At 67.7% G+C, this 23,748-nt stretch overlaps 1 protein-coding gene across 3 annotated transcripts in view; it reads left to right on the top strand.

The window, feature by feature from the left end:
* LIMS2 (LIM zinc finger domain containing 2) overlaps positions 1-23,748 on the top strand; it is a 55,496-nt gene that overhangs the window by 31,113 nt on the left and 635 nt on the right. For 2 of the 3 annotated variants that reach the window (XM_059704802.1, XM_059704803.1), the window contains exons 5-9: positions 19,237-19,386; positions 19,725-19,875; positions 20,602-20,694; positions 21,124-21,172; positions 21,325-21,400. In XM_059704802.1, coding sequence (XP_059560785.1) covers positions 19,237-19,386; positions 19,725-19,875; positions 20,602-20,694; positions 21,124-21,172; positions 21,325-21,400 — 519 coding nt within the window. The remainder of the gene's footprint in view (positions 1-19,236; positions 19,387-19,724; positions 19,876-20,601; positions 20,695-21,123; positions 21,173-21,324; positions 21,401-23,748) is intronic. The other variant, XM_059704804.1, reaches the window with a different exon arrangement.

Genomic DNA, 23,748 nt, shown 5'->3' with positions numbered 1-23,748 from the left:
GGGAGAGGCCCGGGGACAGTGTGAGGAGGAGGGAGAGGCACGGGGACAGTGTGAGGAGGAGGGAGAGGCTCGGGGACAGTGTGAGGAGGAAGGAGAGGCCCGGGGACAGTGTGAGGAGGAGGGAGAGGTCCGGGGACAGTGTGAGGAGGAGGGAGAGGCCCGGGGACAGTGTGAGGAGGAGGAGGGAGAGGCCCGGGGACAGTGTGAGGAGGAGGGAGAAGCCCGGGGACAGTGTGAGGAGGAGGGAGAGGCCCGGGGACAGTGTGAGGAGGAGGGAGAGGCCCGGGGACAGTGTGAGGAGGAGGGAGAGGCACGGGGACAGTGTGAGGAGGAGGGAGAGGCTCGGGGACAGTGTGAGGAGGAAGGAGAGGCCCGGGGACAGTGTGAGGAGGAGGGAGAGGTCCGGGGACAGTGTGAGGAGGAGGGAGAGGCCCAGGGACAGTGTAAGGAGGAGGAGGGAGAGGCCCAGGGACAGTGTGAGGAGGAGGGAGAGGCCCGGGGACAGTGTGAGGAGGAGGGAGAGGCCCGGGGACAGTGTGAGGAGGAGGGAGAGGCTCGGGGACAGTGTGAGGAGGAGGAGGGAGAAGCCCAGGGACAGTGTGAGGAGGAGGGACAGGCCCGGGGACAGTGTGAGGAGGAGGGAGAGGGCCGGGGACAGTGTGAGGAGGAGGAGGGAGAGGCCCAGGGACAGTGTGAGGAGGAGAAGGGAGAGGCACAGGGACAGTGTGAGGAGCAGGGAGAGGCCCGGGGTCAGTGTGAGGAGGAGGAGGGAGAGGCCCGGGGACAGTGTGAGGAGGAGGGAGAGGCCCGGGGACAGTGTGAGGAGGAGGGAGAGGCCCGGGGACAGTGTGAGGAGGAGGAGGGAGAGGCCCGGGGCCAGTGTGAGGAGGAGGAGGGAGAGGCGGAAGGACAGTGTGAGGAGGAGGAGGGAGAGGCCGGGGACAGTGTGAGAGGGGGAGGGAGAGGCCCAGGGACAGTGTGAGGAGGAGGAGGGAGAGGCCCAGGGACAGTGTGAGGAGGAGGGAGAGGCCCAGGGACAGTGTGAGGAGGAGGAGGGAGAGGCCCAGGGACAGTGTGAGGAGGAGGAGGGAGAGGCCCAGGGACAGTGTGAGGAGGAGGGAGAGGCCCAGGGACAGTGTGAGGAGGAGGAGGGAGAGGCCCAGGGACAGTGTGAGGAGGAGGAGGGAGAGGCCCAGGGACAGTGTGAGGAGGAGGAGGGAGAGGCCCGGGGACAGTGTGAGGAGGAGGAGGGAGAGGCCCAGGGACAGTGTGAGGAGGAGGAGGGAGAGGCCCAGGGACAGTGTGAGGAGGAGGAGGGAGAGGCCCAGGGACAGTGTGAGGAGGAGGAGGGAGAGGCCCGGGGACAGTGTGAGGAGGCGGGAGACGCCCGGGGACAGTGTGAGGAGGAGGAGGGAGAGGCCCGGGGACAGTGTGAGGAGGAGGAGGGAGAGGCCCAGGGACAGTGTGAGGAGGAGGGTGAGGCCCAGGGACAGTGTGAGGAGGAGGAGGGAGAGGCCCAGGGACAGTGTGAGGAGGAGCAGGGAGAGGCCCAGGGACAGTGTGAGAGGGAGGAGGGAGAGGCCCAGGGACAGTGTGAGGAGGAGTAGGGAGAGGCACGGGGACAGTGTGAGGAGGCGGGAGAGGCCCGGGGACAGTGTGAGGAGGAGGAGGGAGAGGCCCGGGGACAGTGTGAGGAGGAGGGAGAGGCCTGGGGACACTGTGAGGAGGAGGGAGAGGCCCGGGGACAGTGTGAGGAGGAGGAGGGAGAGGCCCGGGGACAGTGTGAGGAGGAGGGAGAGTCCCGGGGACAGTTTGAGGAGGAGGGAGAGGCTCGGGGACAGTTTGAGGAGGAGGAGGGAGAGGCTCGGGGACAGTGTGAGGAGGAGGAGGGAAAGGCCCAGGGGCAGTGTGAGGAGGAGGGACAGGCCCGGGGACAGTGTGAGGAGGAGGGAGAGGCTCGGGGACAGTGTGAGGAGGAGGAGCGAGGGGCCCAGGGACAGTGTGAGGAGGAGGGACAGGCCCGGGGACAGTGTGAGGAGGAGGAGAGAGAGGCCCAGGGACAGTGTGAGGAGGAGGAGGGAGAAGCACAGGGACAGTGTGAGGAGGAGGGAGAGGCCCGGGGACAGTGTGAGGTGGAGGGAGAGGCCCGGGGACAGTGTGAGGAGGAGGAGGGAGAGGCCCAGGGACAGTGTGAGGAGGAGGGAGAGGCCCGGGGACAGTGTGAGGAGGAGGGAGAGGCCAGGGGACAGTGTGAGGAGGAGGGAGAGGCCCGGGGACACTGTGAGGAGGAGGGAGAGGCCCGGGGACAGTGTGAGGAGGAGGGAGAGGCCCGGGGACAGTGTGAGGAGGAGGGAGAGACCCTGGGACAGTGTGAGGAGGAGGAGGGAGAGGCCCGGGGACAGTGTGAGGAGGAGGGAGAGGCCCGGGGACAGTGTGAGGAGGAGGGAGAGGCCCGGGGACAGTGTGAGGAGGAGAAGGGAGAGGCCCAGGGACAGTGTGAAGAGGAGGGAGAGGCCCGGGGACAGTGTGAGGAGGAGGAGGGAGAGGCCCAGGGACAGTGTGAGGAGGAGGGAGAGGCCCGGGGTCAGTGTGAGGAGGAGGAGGGATAGGCCCGGGGACAGTGTGAGGAGGAGGAGGGAGAGGCCCGGGGACAGTGTGAGGAGGAGGAGGGAGAGGCCCAGGGACAGTGTGAGGAGGAGGAGGGAGAGGCCCGGGGACAGTGTGAGGAGGAGGAGGGAGAGGCCCGGGGACAGTGTGAGGAGGAGGAGGGAGAGGCCCGGGGACAGTGTGAGGAGGAGGAGGGAGAGGCCCAGGGACAGTGTGAGGAGGATGGACAGGCTCGGGGACAGTGTGAGGAGGAGGGAGAGGCCCGGGGACAGTGTGAGGAGGAGGAGGGAGAGGCCCGGGGACAGTGTGAGGAGGAGCGAGAGGCGCAGGGACAGTGTGAGGAGGAGGAGGGAGAGGCCCAGGGACAGTGTGAGGAGGATGGACATGCCCGGGGACAGTGTGAGGAGGAGGGAGAGGCCCGGGGACAGTGTGAGGAGGAGGGAGAGGCCCGGGGACACTGTGAGGAGGAGGGAGAGGCCCGGGGACAGTGTGAGGAGGAGGGCGAGGCCCGGGGACAGTGTGAGGAGGAGGGAGAGGCCCGGGGACAGTGTGAGGAGGAGGAGGGAGAGGCCCGGGGACAGTGTGAGGAGGAGGGAGAGGCCCGGGGACAGTGTGAGGAGGAGGGAGAGGCCCGGGGACACTGTGAGGAGGAGGGAGAGGCCCGGGGACAGTGTGAGGAGTAGGAGGGAGAGGCCCAGGGACAGTGTGAAGAGGAGGGAGAGGCCCGGGGACAGTGTGAGGAGGAGGAGGAGGGAGAGGCCCAGGGACAGTGTGAGGAGGAGGGAGAGGCCCGGGGTCAGTGTGAGGAGGAGGAGGGATAGGCCCGGGGACAGTGTGAGGAGGAGGGAGAGGCGCAGGGACAGTGTGAGGAGGAGGAGGGAGAGGCCCAGGGACAGTGTGAGGAGGAGGAGGGAGAGGCCCGGGGACAGTGTGAGGAGGAGGAGGGAGAGGCCCGGGGACAGTGTGAGGAGGAGGAGGGAGAGGCCCAGGGACAGTGTGAGGAGGATGGACAGGCCCGGGGACAGTGTGAGGAGGAGGGAGAGGCCCGGGGACAGTGTGAGGAGGAGGAGGGAGAGGCCCGGGGACAGTGTGAGGAGGAGCGAGAGGCGCAGGGACAGTGTGAGGAGGAGGAGGGAGAGGCCCAGGGACAGTGTGTGGAGGAGGGAGAGGCCCGGGGACAGTGTGAGGAGGAGGGAGAGGCCCGGGGACAGTGTGAGGAGGAGGGAGAGGCCCGGGGACACGGTGAGGAGGAGGGAGAGGCCCGGGGACAGTGTGAGGAGGAGGGAGAGGCCCGGGGACAGTGTGAAGAGGAGGGAGAGGCCCGGGGACAGTGTGAGGAGGAGGAGGGAGAGGCCCAGGGACAGTGTGAGGAGGAGGGAGAGGCCCGGGGTCAGTGTGAGGAGGAGGAGGGATAGGCCCGGGGACAGTGTGAGGAGGAGGGAGAGGCGCAGGGACAGTGTGAGGAGGAGGAGGGAGAGGCCCAGGGACAGTGTGAGGAGGAGGGAGAGGCCTAGGGACAGTGTGAGGAGGAGGAGGGAGAGGCCCGGGGACAGTGTGAGGAGGAGGAGGGAGAGGCCCGGGGACATTGTGAGGAGGAGGGAGAGGCGCAGGGACAGTGTGAGGAGGAGGAGGGAGAGGCCCAGGGACAGTGTGAGGAGGAGGAGGGAGAGGCCCGGGGACAGTGTGAGGAGGAGGAGGGAGAGGCCCGGGGACCGTGTGAGGAGGAGGAGGGAGAGGCCCAGGGACAGTGTGAGGAGGATGGACAGGCCCGGGGACAGTGTGAGGAGGAGGGAGAGGCCCGGGGACAGTGTGAGGAGGAGGAGGGAGAGGCCCGGGGACAGTGTGAGGAGGAGCGAGAGGCGCAGGGACAGTGTGAGGAGAAGGAGGGAGAGGCCCAGGGACAGTGTGAGGAGGATGGACATGCCCGGGGACAGTGTGAGGAGGAGGGAGAGGCCCGGGGACAGTGTGAGGAGGAGGGAGAGGCCCGGGGACACTGTGAGGAGGAGGGAGAGGCCCGGGGACAGTGTGAGGAGGAGGAGGGAGAGGCCCGGGGACAGTGTGAGGAGGAGGAGGGAGAGGCCCGGGGACAGTGTGAGGAGGAGGGAGAGGCCCGGGGACACTGTGAGGAGGAGGGAGAGGCCCGGGGACAGTGTGAGGAGTAGGAGGGAGAGGCCCAGGGACAGTGTGAAGAGGAGGGAGAGGCCCGGGGACAGTGTGAGGAGGAGGAGGGAGAGGCCCGGGGACAGTGTGAGGAGGAGGGAGAGGCCCGGGGACAGTGTGAGGAGGAGGGAGAGGCCCGGGGACACTGTGAGGAGGAGGGAGAGGCCCGGGGACAGTGTGAGGAGTAGGAGGGAGAGGCCCAGGGACAGTGTGAAGAGGAGGGAGAGGCCCGGGGACAGTGTGAGGAGGAGGAGGGAGAGGCCCGGGGACAGTGTGAGGAGGAGGAGGGAGAGGCCGGGGACAGTGTGAGGAGGAGGAGGGAGAGGCCCAGGGACAGTGTGAGGAGGAGGGAGAGGCCCGGGGACAGTGTGAGGAGGAGGGAGAGGCCCGGGGTCAGTGTGAGGAGGAGGAGGGAGAGGCCCGGGGACAGTGTGAGGAGGAGGGAGAGGCGCAGGGACAGTGTGGGGAGGAGGAGGGAGAGGCACGGGGACAGTGTGAGGAGGAGGAGGGAGAGGCCCGGGGTCAGTGTGAGGAGGAGGAGGGAGAGGCCCGGGGACAATGTGAGGAGGAGGGAGAGGCCCGGGGTCAGTGTGAGGAGGAGGAGGGAGAGGCCCGGGGACAGTGTGAGGAGGAGGGAGAGGCGCAGGGACAGTGTGAGGAGGAGGAGGGAGAGGCCCGGGGACAGTGTGAGGAGGAGGAGGGAGAGGCCCGGGGACAGTGTGAGGAGGAGGAGGGAGAGGCCGGGGACAGTGTGAGGAGGAGGAGGGAGAGGCCCAGGGACAGTGTGAGGAGGAGGAGGGAGAGGCCCGGGGACAGTGTGAGGAGGAGGAGGGAGAGGCCCAGGGACAGTGTGAGGAGGAGGGAGAGGCCCGGGGACAGTGTGAGGAGGAGGAGGGAGAGACCCGGGGACAGTGTGAGGAGGAGGAGGGAGAGGCCCAGGGACAGTGTGACGAGGAGGGAGAGGCCCGGGGTCAGTGTGAGGAGGAGGAGGGAGAGGCCCGGGGATATTGTGAGGAGGAGGGAGAGGCGCAGGGACAGTGTGAGGAGGAGGAGGGAGAGTCCCGGGGACAGTGTGAGGAGGAGGATGGAGAGGCCCGGGGACAGTGTCAGGAGGAGGAGGGAGAGGCCGGGGACAGTGTGAGGAGGAGGAGGGAGAGGCCCGGGGACAGTGTCAGGAGGAGGAGGGAGAGGCCCGGGGACAGTGTGAGGAGGAGGAGGGAGAGGCCCGGGGATAGTGTGAGGAGGAGGAGGGAGAGGCCCGGGGACAGTGTGAGGAGGAGGAGGGAGAGGCCCAGGGACAGTGTGAGGAGGAGGGAGAGGCCCGGGGTCAGTGTGAGGAGGAGGAGGGAGAGGCCCTGGGACAGTGTGAGGAGGAGGAGGGAGAGGCCCGGGGACAGTGTGAGGAGGAGGAGGGAGAGGCGCGGGGACAGTGTGAGGAGGAGGAGGGAGAGGCCCAGGGACAGTGTGAGGAGGATGGACATGCCCGGGGACAGTGTGAGGAGGAGGAGGGTTAGGCCCGGGGACAGTGTGAGGAGGAGGGAGAGGCCCAGGGACAGTGTGAGGAGGAGGAGGGAGAGGCCCGGGGACAGTGTGAGGAGGAGGAGGGAGAGGCCCGGGGACAGTGTGAGGAGGAGGAGGGAGAGGCCCGGGGTCAGTGTGAGGAGGAGGAGGGAGAGGCCCAGGGACAGAGTGAGGAGGAGGAGGGAGAGGCGCAGGGACAGTGTGAGGAGGAGGAGGGAGAGGCCCGGGGACAGTGTGAGGAGGAGGAGGGAGAGGCCGGGGACAGTGTGAGGAGGAGGAGGGAGAGGCCCAGGGACAGTGTGAGGAGGAGGAGGGAGAGGCCCGGGGACAGTGTGAGGAGGAGGAGGGAGAGGCCCAGTGACAGTGTGAGGCGGAGGGAGAGGCCCGGGGACAGTGTGAGGAGGAGGAGGGAGAGGCCCAGTGACAGTTTGAGGCGGAGGGAGAGGCCCGGGGACAGTGTGAGGAGCAGGAGGAAGGAGAGGCCCGGGGACAGAGTGAGGAGGAGGGAGAGGCCCGGGGACAGTGTGAGGAGGAGGAGGGAGAGGCCCGGGGTCAGTGTGAGGAGGAGGGAGAGGCCCGGGGACAGTGTGAGGAGGAGGAGGGAGAGGCCCGGGGACAGTGTGAGGAGGAGGGAGAGGCCCGGGGTCAGTGTGAGGAGGAGGAGGGAGAGGCCCGGGGACAGTGTGAGGAGGAGGGAGAGGCGCAGGGACAGTGTGAGGAGGAGGAGGGAGCGGCCCGGGGACAGTGTGAGGAGGAGGAGGGAGAGGCCCGGGGACAGTGTGAGGAGGAGGAGGGAGAGGCCCAGGGAGAGTGTGAAGAGGAGGGAGAGGCCCGGGGACAGTGTGAGGAGGAGGAGGGAGAGGCCCAGGGACAGTGTGAGGAGGAGGGAGAGGCCCGGGGTCAGTGTGAGGAGGAGGAGGGATAGGCCCGGGGACAGTGTGAGGAGGAGGGAGAGGCGCAGGGACAGTGTGAGGAGGAGGAGGGAGAGGCCCAGGGACAGTGTGAGGAGGAGGGAGAGGCCCAGGGACAGTGTGAGGAGGAGGAGGGAGAGGCCCGGGGACAGTGTGAGGAGGAGGAGGTAGAGGCCCGGGGACAGTGTGAGGAGGAGGAGGGAGAGGCCCAGGGACAGTGTGAGGAGGAGGGAGAGGCCCGGGGACAGTGTGAGGAGGAGGAGGGAGAGGCCCGGGGACAGTGTGAGGAGGAGGAGGGAGAGGCCCGGGGACATTGTGAGGAGGAGGGAAAGGCGCAGGGACAGTGTGAGGAGGAGGAGGGAGAGGCCCAGGGACAGTGTGAGGAGGAGGAGGGAGAGGCCCGGGGACAGTGTGAGGAGGAGGAGGGAGAGGCCCGGGGACAGTGTGAGGAGGAGGAGGGAGAGGCCCAGGGACAGTGTGAGGAGGATGGACAGGCCCGGGGACAGTGTGAGGAGGAGGGAGAGGCCCGGGGACACTGTGAGGAGGAGGAGGGAGAGGCCCGGGGACAGTGTGAGGAGGAGGGAGAGGCCCGGGGACAGTGTGAGGAGGAGGGAGAGGCCCGGGGACAGTGTGAGGAGGAGGAGGGAGAGGCCCGGGGACAGTGTGAGGAGGAGGGAGAGGCCCGGGGACAGTGTGAGGAGGAGGGAGAGGCCCGGGGACACTGTGAGGAGGAGGGAGAGGCCCGGTGACAGTGTGAGGAGGAGGAGGGAGAGGCCCAGGGACAGTGTGAAGAGGAGGGAGAGGCCCGGGGACAGTGTGAGGAGGAGGAGGAGGGAGAGGCCCAGGGACAGTGTGAGGAGGAGGAAGAGGCCCGGGGTCAGTGTGAGGAGGAGGAGGGAGAGGCCCAGGGACAGAGTGAGGAGGAGGAGGGAGAGGCGCAGGGACAGTGTGAGGAGGAGGAGGGAGAGGCCCGGGGACAGTGTGAGGAGGAGGAGGGAGAGGCCGGGGACAGTGTGAGGAGGAGGAGGGAGAGGCCCAGGGACAGTGTGAGGAGGAGGAGGGAGAGGCCCGCGGACAGTGTGAGGAGGAGGGAGAGGCCCAGGGACAGTGTGAGGAGGAGGAGGGAGAGGCCCGGGGACAGTGTGAGGAGGAGGAGGGAGAGGCCCGGGGACAGTGTGAGGAGGAGGAGGGAGAGGCCCGGGGTCAGTGTGAGGAGGAGGAGGGAGAGGCCCGGGGACATTGTGAGGAGGAGGGAGAGGCGCAGGGACAGTGTGAGGAGGAGGAGGGAGAGGCCCAGGGACAGTGTGAGGAGGAGGAGGGAGAGGCCCGGGGACAGTGTGAGGAGGAGGAGGGAGAGGCCCGGGGACAGTGTGAGGAGGAGGAGGGAGAGGCCCAGGGACAGTGTGAGGAGGATGGACAGGCCCGGGGACAGTGTGAGGAGGAGGGAGAGACCCGGGGACAGTGTGAGGAGGAGGAGGGAGAGGCCCGGGGACAGTGTGAGGAGGAGCGAGAGGCGCAGGGACAGTGTGAGGAGGAGGAGGGAGAGGCCCAGGGACAGTGTGTGGAGGAGGGAGAGGCCCGGGGACAGTGTGAGGAGGAGGGAGAGGCCCGGGGACAGTGTGAGGAGGAGGGAGAGGCCCGGGGACACTGTGAGGAGGAGGGAGAGGCCCGGGGACAGTGTGAGGAGGAGGGAGAGGCCCGGGGACAGTGTGAGGAGGAGGGAGAGGCCCGGGGACAGTGTGAGGAGGAGGGAGAGGCCCGGGGACACTGTGAGGAGGAGGGAGAGGCCCGGGGACAGTGTGAGGAGGAGGGAGAGGCCCGGGGACAGTGTGAGGAGGAGGGAGAGGCCCGGGGACACTGTGAGGAGTAGGGAGAGGCCCGGGGACAGTGTGAGGAGGAGGAGGGAGAGGCCCAGGGACAGTGTGAAGAGGAGGGAGAGGCCCGGGGACAGTGTGAGGAGGAGGAGGAGGGAGAGGCCCAGGGACAGTGTGAGGAGGAGGGAGAGGCCCGGGGTCAGTGTGAGGAGGAGGAGGGAGAGGCCCAGGGACAGAGTGAGGAGGAGGGAGAGGCGCAGGGACAGTGTGAGGAGGAGGAGGGAGAGGCCCGGGGACAGTGTGAGGAGGAGGAGGGAGAGGCCCGGGGACAGTGTGAGGAGGAGGAGGGAGAGGCCGGGGACAGTGTGAGGAGGAGGAGGGAGAGGCCCAGGGACAGTGTGAGGAGGAGGGAGAGGCCCGGGGTCAGTGTGAGGAGGAGGAGGGAGAGGCCCGGGGACAGTGTGAGGAGGAGGGAGAGGCGCAGGGACAGTGTGGGGAGGAGGAGGGAGAGGCACGGGGACAGTGTGAGGAGGAGGAGGGAGAGGCCCGGGGACAGTGTGAGGAGGAGGAGGGAGAGGCCCGGGGTCAGTGTGAGGAGGAGGAGGGAGAGGCCCGGGGACAGTGTGAGGAGGAGGGAGAGGCGCAGGGACAGTGTGAGGAGGAGGAGGGAGTGGCCCGGGGACAGTGTGAGGAGGAGGAGGGAGAGGCCCGGGGACAGTGTGAGGAGGAGGAGGGAGAGGCTGGGGACAGTGTGAGGAGGAGGAGGGAGAGGCGCAGGGACAGTGTGAGGAGGAGGAGGGAGAGGCCCGGGGACAGTGTGAGGAGGAGGAGGGAGAGGCCCAGGGACAGTGTGAGGAGGAGGGAGAGGCCCGGGGACAGTGTGAGGAGGAGGAGGGAGAGGCCCGGGGACAGTGTGAGGAGGAGGAGGGAGAGGCCCAGGGACAGTGTGACGAGGAGGGAGAGGCCCGGGGTCAGTGTGAGGAGGAGGAGGGAGAGGCCCGGGGACATTGTGAGGAGGAGGGAGAGGCGCAGGGACAGTGTGAGGAGGAGGAGGGAGAGTCCCGGGGACAGTGTGAGGAGGAGGAGGGAGAGGCCCGGGGACAGTGTCAGGAGGAGGAGGGAGAGGCCGGGGACAGTGTGAGGAGGAGGAGGGAGAGGCCCGGGGACAGTGTCAGGAGGAGGAGGGAGAGGCCTGGGGACAGTGTGAGGAGGAGGAGGGAGAGGCCCGGGGACAGTGTCAGGAGGAGGAGGGAGAGGCCGGGGACAGTGTGAGGAGGAGGAGGGAGAGGCCCGGGGACAGTGTGAGGAGTAGGGAGAGGCCCAGGGACAGTGTGAGGAGGATGGACATGCCCGGGGACAGTGTGAGGAGGAGGAGGGAGAGGCCCGGGGACAGTGTGAGGAGGAGGAGGGAGAGGCGCGGGGACAGTGTGAGGAGGAGGAGGGAGAGGCCCAGGGACAGTGTGAGGAGGCTGGACATGCCCGGGGACAGTGTGAGGAGGAGGAGGGAGAGGCCCGGGGACAGTGTGAGGAGGAGGGAGAGGCCCAGGGACAGTGTGAGGAGGAGGAGGGAGAGGCCCGGGGACAGTGTGAGGAGGAGGAGGGAGAGGCCCGGGGACAGTGTGAGGAGGAGGAGGGAGAGGCCCGGGGTCAGTGTGAGGAGGAGGAGGGAGAGGCCCGGGGACAGTGTGAGGAGGAGGAGGGAGAGGCCCAGTGACAGTGTGAGGCGGAGGGAGAGGCCCGGGGACAGTGTGAGGAGGAGGAGGGAGAGGCCCAGTGACAGTGTGAGGCGGAGGGAGAGGCCCGGGGACAGTGTGAGGAGCAGGAGGAAGGAGAGGCCCGGGGACAGAGTGAGGAGGAGGGAGAGGCCCGGGGACAGTGTGAGGAGGAGGAGGGAGAGGCCCGGGGTCAGTGTGAGGAGGAGGGAGAGGCCCGGGGACAGTGTGAGGAGGAGGAGGGAGAGGCCCGGGGACAGTGTGAGGAGGAGGGAGAAGCCCGGGGTCAGTGTGAGGAGGAGGAGGGAGAGGCCCGGGGACAGTGTGAGGAGGAGGGAGAGGCGCAGGGACAGTGTGAGGAGGAGGAGGGAGCGGCCCGGGGATAGTGTGAGGAGGAGGAGGGAGAGGCCGGGGACAGTGTGAGGAGGAGGAGGGAGAGGCCCAGGGACAGTGTGAGGAGGAGGAGGGAGAGGCCCGGGGACAGTGTGAGGAGGAGGAGGGAGAGGCCCAGGGACAGTGTGAGGAGGAGGGAGAGGCCCGGGGATAGTGTGAGGAGGAGGAGGGAGAGGCCCGGGGACAGTGTGAGGAGGAGGAGGGAGAGGCCCAGGGACAGTGTGAGGAGGAGGGAGAGGCCCGGGGTCAGTGTGAGGAGGAGGAGGGAGAGGCCCTGGGACAGTGTGAGGAGGAGGAGGGAGAGGCCCGGGGACAGTGTGAGGAGGAGGAGGGAGAGGCCCGGGGACAGTGTGAGGAGGAGGAGGGAGAGGCCCGGGGTCAGTGTGAGGAGGAGGAGGGAGAGGCCCGGGGACATTGTGAGGAGGAGGGAGAGGCGCAGGGACAGTGTGAGGAGGAGGAGGGAGAGGCCCAGGGACAGTGTGAGGAGGAGGAGGGAGAGGCCCGGGGACAGTGTGAGGAGGAGGAGGGAGAGGCCCGGGGACAGTGTGAGGAGGAGGAGGGAGAAGCCCAGGGACAGTGTGAGGAGGATGGACAGGCCCGGGGACAGTGTGAGGAGGAGGGAGAGGCCCGGGGACAGTGTGAGGAGGAGGAGGGAGAGGCCCGGGGACAGTGTGAGGAGGAGCGAGAGGCGCAGGGACAGTGTGAGGAGGAGGAGGGAGAGGCCCAGGGACAGTGTGTGGAGGAGGGAGAGGCCCGGGGACAGTGTGAGGAGGAGGGAGAGGCCCGGGGACAGTGTGAGGAGGAGGGAGAGGCCCGGGGACACTGTGAGGAGGAGGGAGAGGCCCGGGGACAGTGTGAGGAGGAGGGAGAGGCCCGGGGACAGTGTGAGGAGGAGGGAGAGGCCCGGGGACAGTGTGAGGAGGAGGGAGAGGCCCGGGGACACTGTGAGGAGGAGGGAGAGGCCCGGGGACAGTGTGAGGAGGAGGGAGAGGCCCGGGGACAGTGTGAGGAGGAGGGAGAGGCCCGGGGACACTGTGAGGAGTAGGGAGAGGCCCGGGGACAGTGTGAGGAGGAGGAGGGAGAGGCCCAGGGACAGTGTGAAGAGGAGGGAGAGGCCCGGGGACAGTGTGAGGAGGAGGAGGAGGGAGAGGCCCAGGGACAGTGTGAGGAGGAGGGAGAGGCCCGGGGTCAGTGTGAGGAGGAGGAGGGAGAGGCCCAGGGACAGAGTGAGGAGGAGGGAGAGGCGCAGGGACAGTGTGAGGAGGAGGAGGGAGAGGCCCGGGGACAGTGTGAGGAGGAGGAGGGAGAGGCCCGGGGACAGTGTGAGGAGGAGGAGGGAGAGGCCGGGGACAGTGTGAGGAGGAGGAGGGAGAGGCCCAGGGACAGTGTGAGGAGGAGGGAGAGGCCCGGGGTCAGTGTGAGGAGGAGGAGGGAGAGGCCCGGGGACAGTGTGAGGAGGAGGGAGAGGAGCAGGGACAGTGTGAGGAGGAGGAGGGAGAGGCCCGGGGACAGTGTGAGGAGGAGGACGGAGAGGCCCGGGGTCAGTGTGAGGAGGAGGAGGGAGAGGCCCGGGGACAGTGTGAGGAGGAGGGAGAGGCCCGGGGTCAGTGTGAGGAGGAGGAGGGAGAGGCCCGGGGACAGTGTGAGGAGGAGGGAGAGGCGCAGGGACAGTGTGGGGAGGAGGAGGGAGAGGCACGGGGACAGTGTGAGGAGGAGGAGGGAGAGGCCCGGGGACAGTGTGAGGAGGAGGAGGGAGAGGCCCGGGGTCAGTGTGAGGAGGAGGAGGGAGAGGCCCGGGGACAGTGTGAGGAGGAGGAGGGAGAGGCCCAGTGACAGTGTGAGGCGGAGGGAGAGGCCCGGGGACAGTGTGAGGAGGAGGAGGGAGAGGCCCAGTGACAGTGTGAGGCGGAGGGAGAGGCCCGGGGACAGTGTGAGGAGCAGGAGGAAGGAGAGGCCCGGGGACAGAGTGAGGAGGAGGGAGAGGCCCGGGGACAGTGTGAGGAGGAGGAGGGAGAGGCCCAGTGACAGTGTGAGGCGGAGGGAGAGGCCCGGGGACAGTGTGAGGAGGAGGAGGGAGAGGCCCAGTGACAGTGTGAGGCGGAGGGAGAGGCCCGGGGACAGTGTGAGGAGCAGGAGGAAGGAGAGGCCCGGGGACAGAGTGAGGAGGAGGGAGAGGCCCGGGGACAGTGTGAGGAGGAGGAGGGAGAGGCCCGGGGTCAGTGTGAGGAGGAGGGAGAGGCCCGGGGACAGTGTGAGGAGGAGGAGGGAGAGGCCCGGGGACAGTGTGAGGAGGAGGGAGAAGCCCGGGGTCAGTGTGAGGAGGAGGAGGGAGAGGCCCGGGGACAGTGTGAGGAGGAGGGAGAGGCGCAGGGACAGTGTGAGGAGGAGGAGGGAGCGGCCCGGGGATAGTGTGAGGAGGAGGAGGGAGAGGCCGGGGACAGTGTGAGGAGGAGGAGGGAGAGGCCCAGGGACAGTGTGAGGAGGAGGAGGGAGAGGCCCGGGGACAGTGTGAGGAGGAGGAGGGAGAGGCCCAGGGACAGTGTGAGGAGGAGGGAGAGGCCCGGGGATAGTGTGAGGAGGAGGAGGGAGAGGCCCGGGGACAGTGTGAGGAGGAGGAGGGAGAGGCCCAGGGACAGTGTGAGGAGGAGGGAGAGGCCCGGGGTCAGTGTGAGGAGGAGGAGGGAGAGGCCCTGGGACAGTGTGAGGAGGAGGGAGAGGCGCAGGGACAGTGTGAGGAGGAGGAGGGAGAGGCCCAGGCACAGTGTGAGGAGGAGGGAGTGGCCCAGGGACAGTGTGAGGAGGAGGAGGGAGAGGCCCGGGGACAGTGTGAGGAGGAGGAGGGAGAGGCGCAGGGACAGTGTGAGGAGGAGGAGGGAGAGGCCCGGGGACAGTGTGAGGAGGAGGAGGGAGAGGCCCGGGGACAGTGTGAGGAGGAGGGAGAGGCCCGGGGACAGTGTGAGGAGGAGGAGGGAAAGGCCCGGGGACAGTGTGAGGAGGAGGGAGAGGCCCGGGGACAGTGTGAGGAGGAGGAGGGAGAGGTCCGGGGACAGTGTGAGGAGGAGGGAGAGGTCCTGGGACAGTGTGAGGAGGAGGGAGAGGCCGGGGACAGTGTGAGGAGGAGGGAGAGGCCCGGGGACAGTGTGAGGAGGAGGGAGATGCTCGGGGACAGTGTGAGGAGGAAGGAGAGGCCCAGGGCCAGTGTGAGGAGGAGGGAGAGGCTCGGGGATAGTGTGAGGAGGAGGAGGGAGAGGCCGGGGACAGTGTGAGGAGGAGGAGGGAGAGGCCCAGGGACAGTGTGAGGAGGAGGAGGGAGAGGCCCGGGGACAGTGTGAGGAGGAGGAGGGAGAGGCCCAGGGACAGTGTGAGGAGGAGGGAGAGGCCCGGGGATAGTGTGAGGAGGAGGAGGGAGAGGCCCGGGGACAGTGTGAGGAGGAGGAGGGAGAGGCCCAGGGACAGTGTGAGGAGGAGGGAGAGGCCCGGGGTCAGTGTGAGGAGGAGGAGGGAGAGGCCCTGGGACAGTGTGAGGAGGAGGGAGAGGCGCAGGGACAGTGTGAGGAGGAGGAGGGAGAGGCCCAGGCACAGTGTGAGGAGGAGGGAGTGGCCCAGGGACAGTGTGAGGAGGAGGAGGGAGAGTCCCGGGGACAGTGTGAGGAGGAGGAGGGAGAGGCGCAGGGACAGTGTGAGGAGGAGGAGGGAGAGGCCCGGGGACAGTGTGAGGAGGAGGAGGGAGAGGCCCGGGGACAGTGTGAGGAGGAGGGAGAGGCCCGGGGACAGTGTGAGGAGGAGGAGGGAAAGGCCCGGGGACAGTGTGAGGAGGAGGGAGAGGCCCGGGGACAGTGTGAGGAGGAGGAGGGAGAGGTCCGGGGACAGTGTGAGGAGGAGGGAGAGGTCCTGGGACAGTGTGAGGAGGAGGGAGAGGCCGGGGACAGTGTGAGGAGGAGGGAGAGGCCCGGGGACAGTGTGAGGAGGAGGGAGATGCTCGGGGACAGTGTGAGGAGGAAGGAGAGGCCCAGGGCCAGTGTGAGGAGGAGGGAGAGGCTCGGGGACTGTGTGAGGAGGAGGAGGGAGAGGCTCGGGGACAGTGTCAGGCAGCAGCAGGGAGCCGGGGCTGCTGATGACCTCAAGGGACGGAGTGAGTTATAGCCATTATATCACATTTTTTAGTTTGGAAGTCACCGTGTTGTTCCCACCCAATTAATCTCTGGCCTCGGAGAATTGCAGGATGCCTGAAGTTTGCATTTGGTGATGGTTTTCCTGCTGTTTCCAAGTGTGTGTGACCTGTTGTCAGGGAGGCAGGGATGCTGGGGGAGAGGCTGGGGCCATGTGAGTGGGGCCTTTGGATCCCAGGGATGAGGGAGGGCTGCTGAGGGAAAGCTGGGCGCCCTCCAGGTGTCAGCCTTCAGACCTCAGGCCGCGCCCAGCAGGCCTCCTGGCGGACTGCTCCTGGCTGTCTCTCTGCGGGCACAGTCCTCAGAGGCCGGCCTCAAGGACTCGTTCTGCAGGGTAGAAATCTGAGCCTTGAGTCAGCGAAGTTGCCCAAGGTCCCTGGGCTGGGCATTAGCCTGGGAGTTGGAGGTCAGACTCAGCAGGGACACCTGGCAGCACAGGCCTTGCTGCTGGGATGGGCACACGCCCTGCGGCCAGAGCTGGGCGTGGCTGGCTGTCTGCCTGCAGGGACCTGTCTCCTCGCTCAGCGCCTCCGGCGTGGGGCCTGGCCCCAGAGCCAGTGACAAAACTTTGGGGGCTCAGCGCAACATGAAATGCAGGGTCCTTGTTCAAAAAGTCGGACTCTGAAGATGGTGACAGCAGCGCTCACCTGAGCGTGGGCCTTGCATGACGGCACAGGCCGCGGGGCCCTGGTGGCCATGCCAGCGCCTGGCTCTGTTTCCTGCCCAGAGCCCTCAGCCTGCTACCTGCTGAGGGCTGTGTGCGTGCTGCTCTAGACAGAGATGTAGTTTCAAAATGCTTTCAGGCTTGTTTCCCTGTCCCTCCCCGCTAGGAGTTTGATATGGATTTATGCAGGATGGTCTGCATTCAGCTCTCCGCGTGCCCTGCTGAGGGGTGAGGCCGAGGCCTGGAGTGGCCTGGGCAGTGCCACAGGCGGCAGGGCTGTGGGGAAGGTGAGTGATGGGCAGGCGTGGCCCTCGCAGGAGGCCGCAGTGCGGTCTGGACAGGCAGGTGGCCGGCACCTCTCCCTGTGGCTGCCTCATCTGGCTTGTGCCGTGCACAGTGGCCCCGTGGTGAGGCGCTGGGCGTCCCGCCGCAGCTGTGGGTCTGTGAGCCGCGTGGGCAGGGACACGGCCAGGGGCCGCTCTGGTTAGACAGGGTGCCTTCGTAAGTAGGTCCCACCACCATCACGGAGGCACCTCGGGGACCCCACGCTGCCCGCCCGCCCGCCCGCCCACCCTTACCTCTCAGGCTGGCGGCAGGTGGAGACAGGAAGGCTGGGTGCTGAGCTCCTGCAGGCGGCGGGAGGCCAGCTATTTAAGGAGAGGAGGGGAGGTGGCGGCCCCTCTGCCTCTCAAAGGCCGCTTCATCCCCAAGGGTCCCTTGTGCTGGGCCCTCCTAGGCCCCGCTGCCGCGGGGTTGTGAGTAGCCAGTGTGTCCCCGGCCCTCGCCCCAGCTGGGCCCGAGCATCACAGAGGCCGAGTGTGCCTGCTCTGGAAGCTGCCGCGTGGTGCGGGCGGGTGCGGGGCTGCTGGGACTGACAGACACAACTAGACGTTTCAGAAGGGGACAATTTCCTACCACTGGGGGGGTGCGGGGAGGGTCTGGCTGCCATGGCAACTGGCTCAGGCTCCCAAGCCTGCATGGGAGACAGTGGAGGGGCCTTGCGAACGGGGAGGGGGGAGGCTGGGGAACTTGGTTGCTGAATGAGGGGATCTTTTCAGGACACCTGGTGTGGGGTCCCTGTGTCTTTCCCGGATAATTAGGCTCCATTTGGGCATCAGTCACGGCCTTTATCTCACCGGGCCAGCTGCAGCAGCCTGATAATGGCGCTGTCTGCACCACGGGCGGCTCAGCCGGCCCGGCCACCTGGGCTCCCCTCCCGGAGGCTGCCCACCGCCCACGGCCCCCAAGACCTCCTGGGGCTCAGGCTGGGACCCTCACACAGGGCTGTTCCTCCATCTTTCCATACCCAGGGCCAGGCACCAAGCTACCATTTTTAATTTCAGAAGACTTTTAAATGTTTTAGTTAAAATGTGAGATATGTTTGTAGCCACCTTGTGGAGTAGCTACCTTAAACTTGTACTGCCTTAGCCTGCTGGTCGCGGGCCCTGCCCTGCGTGGGGATGGCTGCCCCCTGCAGCTCAGGAGGCGGGGGGGAGCTCGCCAGCTACAAGCCTCCAGGAAGTGGCAGGCAGGACTTGAACCCCAGCGTGTGTGACTCCAGAGCGACGCTGTGGGTGTGCGCGCGCGCGTGCACGCTTTGTCCTGTTTTACTGTTGCACCTCGATGCTGGAATTCTTGGGCTCCATCTTCATTCCATCTGGATAAATACTCTCGCCAGGTCGCCTTCAGGTCTACAGGGGTCAGGCCTGCAGAAACACATTGCTCATCTGGGGTTCCGTCAGGAGGGCTGGGCTCCGGTGTGGGACCGGGTCTGCCCGCCATGCCCAGGAGGTGCTCTGGAAGAGCTGGTTCACACTGGTTCGAGATGAGGGTGTTGGCTGGCTGCCCTGAGCAGGGCATCTCTGTGGTTGGAGTGACTGCCCACAGAGTCATTGAGGTCATTGCAACAGAGTTGTGGGGAGTTGTGCTAATTTCTGTAGCTTTGGAAAAAAAATTACCCCCTTTGGGTTGAATGTTGTTCTAATGATAAAAGAACCCACGGGTCCGCGTGTGGGAGGCAGCGGGCATGGTGGGCAGGGCCAGCTGCATGCGTCGAGAGAGTGGCCTTGCCCAGGCCTGCGACGGCAGGGGCCGGGGAGCTGGGTGAAAGTGCGCTGAGGAAAGCTTCAAGGATCTGGGGCCTGAAAGGGGCAAAACCTTAGTCACAGAGCTGAAGGCCGAAGGCCGTGGACGGGCAGAGCGCCAGGGTCGCAGGCCGAGCAGCTCCCAGCCTTGGTCTGGCCGTGCTGCACGGGAGGGATGCCCGCCCGCTCCTGCCTCTGCCTGCCCTGCGTTCACTCCCCTGCCACAGGCTCCTCTGGAGCTGCTGCCCCAGGCAGCCCGGCCTGGAGCCTCCGCTGAGCCAGTGGCTGCGGGCACTCACTCGAGCCCCTGCCATTCACGCCCACCGGGAGATAGGACAGAGACCAGGGCAGAGAGCAGTGCTGCACCGCATCGAGCCCAGACCCAGAGGAGCAGGCCCTGCCCCGGGACCTGCCCACCCACCTGCCCAGAGCCGTCTGCACGGGACTCCTGCCCTGCCCACAAAGGGGCCTGAGCATGAGGGGCAGCCCTCGATGGCCAGGGGCACCCCGGATCGGGTGGATTGGGAGCCTGGAGGGGGGCACGTGCCTCAGGCGCGTGCAGATGGAGGCCGGTGGGGAGGAGGGGTGCGCTGGGTCTCTGGACATCTTGGCCTGGGGACCCGGCACCCCGAGGCCAGGGAAGCAGAGCCAGGCTGGTTTATCTCCGTGGCAGCCACCGCCGCTGCCCAGGGCGGGGGCAGCACCAGGACCCCGAGGCCTCACGGAGGAGCCTGTGGTGACATCTCCCGGGTGGTGCCTCCGCGGGCACCTCGGCTCCTCTCACACGGAGCCTGCAGATGCGCTGCCCCTGTGGCGGCCCCAGAGGAAGGGCGGCCCCTCCTGGCCGCTCTGCCGGACATGCGGGGTGTGCCTGAAAGTGACCATGTAACCCTCATGCCTGTTGGAGACATTTGAAAAATAAACTAATTTTTTAGCAGAAGTCAGTGAAATGTCTACTCTTGTCCACACAATGTCCTGGGCTCAAGAGACGGGGAGAGAAGAACCCTCATGTTCGCTGCTCCGTCCTGAACGTGGGCCCTGGCCACGGTGGGGAGGGGAGGGGTGGGAGGTGGGGGGCGGTGGGGAGTGGGGAGGGGGAGGGCGTGGGGGGGAGGGGGGCAGGAGGGGGCTCTGCTTCAGGACGCGGCTGGCTTCTGAGAGGAGGGGGTGGGCATCTCCCAAGGCCTGTCATTGCCCACAGACACCTGTGCCGGCCTTGCCACAGCCGGGAGAAGGCCAAGGGCCTGGGCAAGCATATCTGCCAGCGGTGCCACCTGGTCATCGAGGAGCAGCCCCTCATGTTCAGGAGTGACGCCTACCACCCGGACCACTTCAGCTGCACCCACTGCAGGTACTGGGCGTGGTGGGCAGGGGCAGGCCGAGGAGTGGACGCCTGGGGGCAAGAGGCCCCTGGCTCCAGGGCATGAGGCTTGGGCCCCGAATGGGCTGACAGCAGAGACTCAAAGGCAGGGGCCAGGGGAGGCGGGTGCTGCTGGTGGAGAGAGGTGGAGAGGGAAGAGAGGCTGCGAGAGGTGCAGAGGGGCCTGAGAACGCGCTGCTGGGACTTGGCAGCGAGGTCAGCCGCCCTCTGCACGTGCTGTGCCCGAGCCCGAGGTCCCGGGGCTGCCTGCCCAGGTGCTGCCCCTCGGGCTGGCACTGCCGGGGCCTCAGGGCTCTGGCTGCCTTTAGGAAGGAGCTGACCGCTGAGGCCCGGGAGCTGAAGGGGGAGCTCTACTGCCTGCCGTGCCACGACAAGATGGGAGTCCCCATCTGCGGAGCCTGCCGCCGGCCCATCGAGGGCCGCGTGGTCAATGCGCTGGGCAAGCAGTGGCATGTGGAGGTGAGCGAGCTGCGGGGGAGGGCGCCCGCTCTCGGCCAGTGCCCCCCCAGGCCGAGTGGAGGCATCAGCCTGCACCTTCCCTCCGCATCCTGCCTGCACCAGCTCTTCCGTGTGCATGGGGACCCCTCCCTCCCTCCCTCCCTCCTCCTCCCGTGGTGGCCTTCTAGAAGACTCCGGGGTCCTGGGATGTGGGATTGTGGCTGACGTCACGGGCTGTCTGCAGCCCCGTGGGCCCAGACGCTGAGTGTGCCTGCTGGGGCCCCAGGTGCCCCCCCCCCCGGCACCCGGAGGACGCCCTGCGCTTGGCTCTATGTGGACGGCACTGCCTGGGCCCTGGCCCGGCCGCTCTGCCTGAGGCTCTGCCTGGCGGCATCTTTGGGACGTGCCTGAGGGAGGTCTGACCCGCCCGCCCGGTGGCTGGATCCTCGCCCAAGGGAAGGAGCCTCCCCAGGGGCTCCGGGCAAATAACAGGGCAGCCCCGCAGCAGCACACGCAGGCCCAGCCCCACAGCTGGGGACGGGTGGCTGGGACGGAGCGGCCGGGGACGGGCTGTGCGGCTCCCTCACTGGCCATTAGGGGAGGCCTGGGGTCTCCGACCCAGGGGCGGTCCCTGGAGGCAGCAGCCGCCTTGCCCCGAACCTGGGACCCCAGCAAGGCGCTCCGCCCCCTGGTCGTCTCCGTCTCGGGTCACTGCTCCGCCTGAGCTGCCCGCCCCCCTCTCCCCAGCACTTTGTCTGTGCCAAGTGCGAGAAGCCGTTCCGTGGGCACCGGCACTACGAGAGGAAGGGCCTGGCCTATTGCGAGACCCACTACAGCCAGGTGAGGCGCGGCCCGCAAGGTGCAGACTTGGAGGGCGGGCCTGCCCTGGGGCTGGGGCTGGGCTGGGAGGGCAGGGAGGCGGCTGGAAGGCTGCAGGCGGGCGGGCTGGAGAAGCGGCCCCTGCAGCCAGGCCTGTGCCCTGTGCCATCCCCTCCTGCTCCCGCTATGCCCGGCAAGCTGCCCGCTGCTCTGGTGAGAAGCCTGGCCACACCTTCAGGACAGCAGAGGAGCCAAGGGGCATTGGGGTCCTTCCCAGGGGCGATTCTGATGGGCCAGGGGTGCCCTCGCCGGAGGCGCGAGGCTGTATCCTGGCAGGAGGGTCCAGAGCCCCAGGTGGAGGCTGAGAGCTTTGGGGGGAAGAGCCATCGCATCCCCTGGCCCTGGGCTGGACACCACTGCCTGTGTGTGTGACATCTGCCTGGTCCGCAGCTCTTTGGGGACGTCTGCTACAGCTGCAGCCATGTGATCGAGGGTGACGGTAAGGCTTCTGCCCACGTGCCCACCCCCCGCCCTCTTCCCTGCTGTCCCTCTGGGCTGTGGGTCCTGCAGCTGTGGGCCCATCTGCCCCCCTCTGAGCTGGGCCTGGGTGGCCTGGGAGAGGCTGCTGAGCCTGGCCCTCTGCCCTCATAGTGCTGTCAGCCCTCAACAAGGCCTGGTGTGCCAGCTGCTTCTCCTGCTCCACCTGCCAGAGCAAGCTCACTCTCAAGTAAGTGCTGTGGCCGCAAGTGCTGGGTGCATGGGCGGGGCCCTGCCTCTCCTTAGGCCTCCCCTGGGCACCGTGGGAGGAGGAGGAGGAGGAGGGGCACCGTGGGAGGAGGAGGAGGAGGGGCATCATGGGAGAAGGAGGAGGGGCACTGTGGGAGGAGAAGGAGGAGCACCGTGGGAGGAGGAGGGGCACTGTGGGAGGAGGAGGAGGAGGGGCACCGTGGGAGGAGGAGGAGGGGCACCATGGGAGGAGGAGGAGGAGCACCGTGGGAGGAGGAGGAGCATCGTGGGAGGAGGAGGAGGGGCACTGTGGGAGGAGGAGGAGGGACACCGTGGGAGGAGGAGGGGCACTGTGGTAGGAGGAGGAGGAGCACCGTGGGAGGAGGAGGAGCACCGTGGGAGGAGGAGGAGGGGCACCGTGGGAGGAGGAGGAGGAGCACCGTGGGAGGAGGAGGGGCACTGTGGGAGGAGGAGGAGGGGCACTGTGGGAGGAGGAGGAGGGACACCGTGGGAGGAGGAGGAGGAGCACCGTGGGAGGAGGAGGAGCACCGTGGGAGGAGGAGGAGGGGCACCGTGGGAGGAGGAGGAGGGGCACTGTGGGAGGAGGAGGTTTGGCACCGTGGGAGGAGGAGGAGGGGCACCGTGGGAGGAGGAGGGGCACTGTGGGAGGAGGAGGAGGGGCACCGTGGGAGGAGGAGGAGGGGCACTGTGGGAGGAGGAGGAGGGGCACCGTGGGAGGAGGAGGAGGGGCACCGTGGGAGGAGGAGGGGCACTGTGGGAGGAGGAGGAGGGGCACCGTGGGAGGAGGAGGAGGGGCACCGTGGGAGGAGGAGGAGGGGCACCGTGGGAGGAGGAGGGGCACTGTGGGAAGAGGAGGAAGGGCACCGTGGGAGGAGGAGGAGGGGCACTTTGGGAGGAGGAGGAGGAGCACCGTGGGAGGAGGAGGAGGAGCACCGTGGGAGGAGGAGGGGCACCGTGGGAGGAGGAGGAGGGGCACCGTGGGAGGAGGAGGTGGAGCACCGTGGGAGGAGGAGGGGCACCGTGGGAGGAGGAGGAGGAGCACCGTGGGAGGAGGAGGGGCACCGTGGGAGGAGGAGGGGCACCGTGGGAGGAGGAGGAGGGGCACCGTGGGAGGAGGAGGAGGAGGAGGAGCACCGTGGGAGGAGGAGGTGGGGCACCGTGGGAGTAGGAGGAGCACCGTGGGAGGAGGAGGAGCACCGTGGGAGGAGGAGGAGGGGCACCGTGGGAGGAGGAGGAGGGGCACCGTGGGAGGAGGAGGAGGGGCACTGTGGGAGGAGGAGGAGGGGCACCGTGGGAGGAGGAGGGGCACTGTGGGAGGAGGAGGAGGGGCACCGTGGCAGGAGGAGGAGGGGCACTGTGGGAGGAGGAGGAGGGGCACCGTGGGAGGAGGAGGAGCACCGTGGGAGGAGGAGGAGGAGCACCGTGGGAGGAGGAGGAGGAGGAGGGGCACCGTGGGAGGAGCAGGGGCACTGTGGGAGGAGGAGGAGGGGCACCGTGGCAGGAGGAGGAGGGGCACTGTGGGAGGAGGAGGAGGGGCACCGTGGGAGGAGGAGGGGCACTGTGGGAGGAGGAGGAGGGGCACTGTGGGAGCAGGAGGAGGGGCACCATGGGAGGAGGAGGAGCACCGTGGGAGGAGGAGGAGCACCGTGGGAGGAGGAGGAGGGGCACCGTGGGAGGAGGAGGAGGAGGAGGAGCACCATGGGAGGAGGAGGAGGAGGAGGAGGAGCACTATGGGAGGAGGAGGAGGGGCACCGTGGGAGGAGGAGGGGCACTGTGGCAGGAGGAGGAGGGGCACTGTGGGAGGAGGAGGAGGGGCACCGTGGGAGGAGGAGGGGCACTGTGGGAGGAGGAGGAGGGGCACTGTGGGAGGAGGAGGAGGGGCACCATGGGAGGAGGAGGAGCACCGTGGGAGGAGGAGGAGCACCGTGGGAGGAGGAGGAGGAGCACCGTGGGAGGAGGAGGAGGAGGAGGGGCACCGTGGGAGGAGGAGGAGGAGGAGGAGCACCATGGGAGGAGGAGGAGGGGCACCGTGGGAGGAGGAGGGGCACTGTGGGAGGAGGAGGAGGGGCACCATGGGAGGAGGAGGAGCACCGTGGGAGGAGGAGGAGGGGCACCGTGGGAGGAGGAGGAGGAGGAGGAGCACCATGGGAGGAGGAGGAGGGGCACCGTGGGAGGAGGAGGAGCACCGTGGGAGGAGGAGGAGCACCGTGGGAGGAGGAGGAGGGGCACCGTGTGAGGAGGAGGAGGGGCACTGTGGGAGGAGGAGGAGTGGCACCGTGGGAGGAGGAGGAGCACTGTGGGAGGAGGAGGAGGAGGGGCACCGTGGGA

The sequence above is a fragment of the Myotis daubentonii genome, chromosome 7 (assembly GCF_963259705.1).
Source record: "Myotis daubentonii chromosome 7, mMyoDau2.1, whole genome shotgun sequence".
Taxonomy (NCBI): Eukaryota; Metazoa; Chordata; class Mammalia; order Chiroptera; family Vespertilionidae; genus Myotis; species Myotis daubentonii.
The sequence above is the reverse complement of the archived record's forward strand: the minus strand, read 5'-3'. Positions and strand labels throughout refer to the sequence as shown.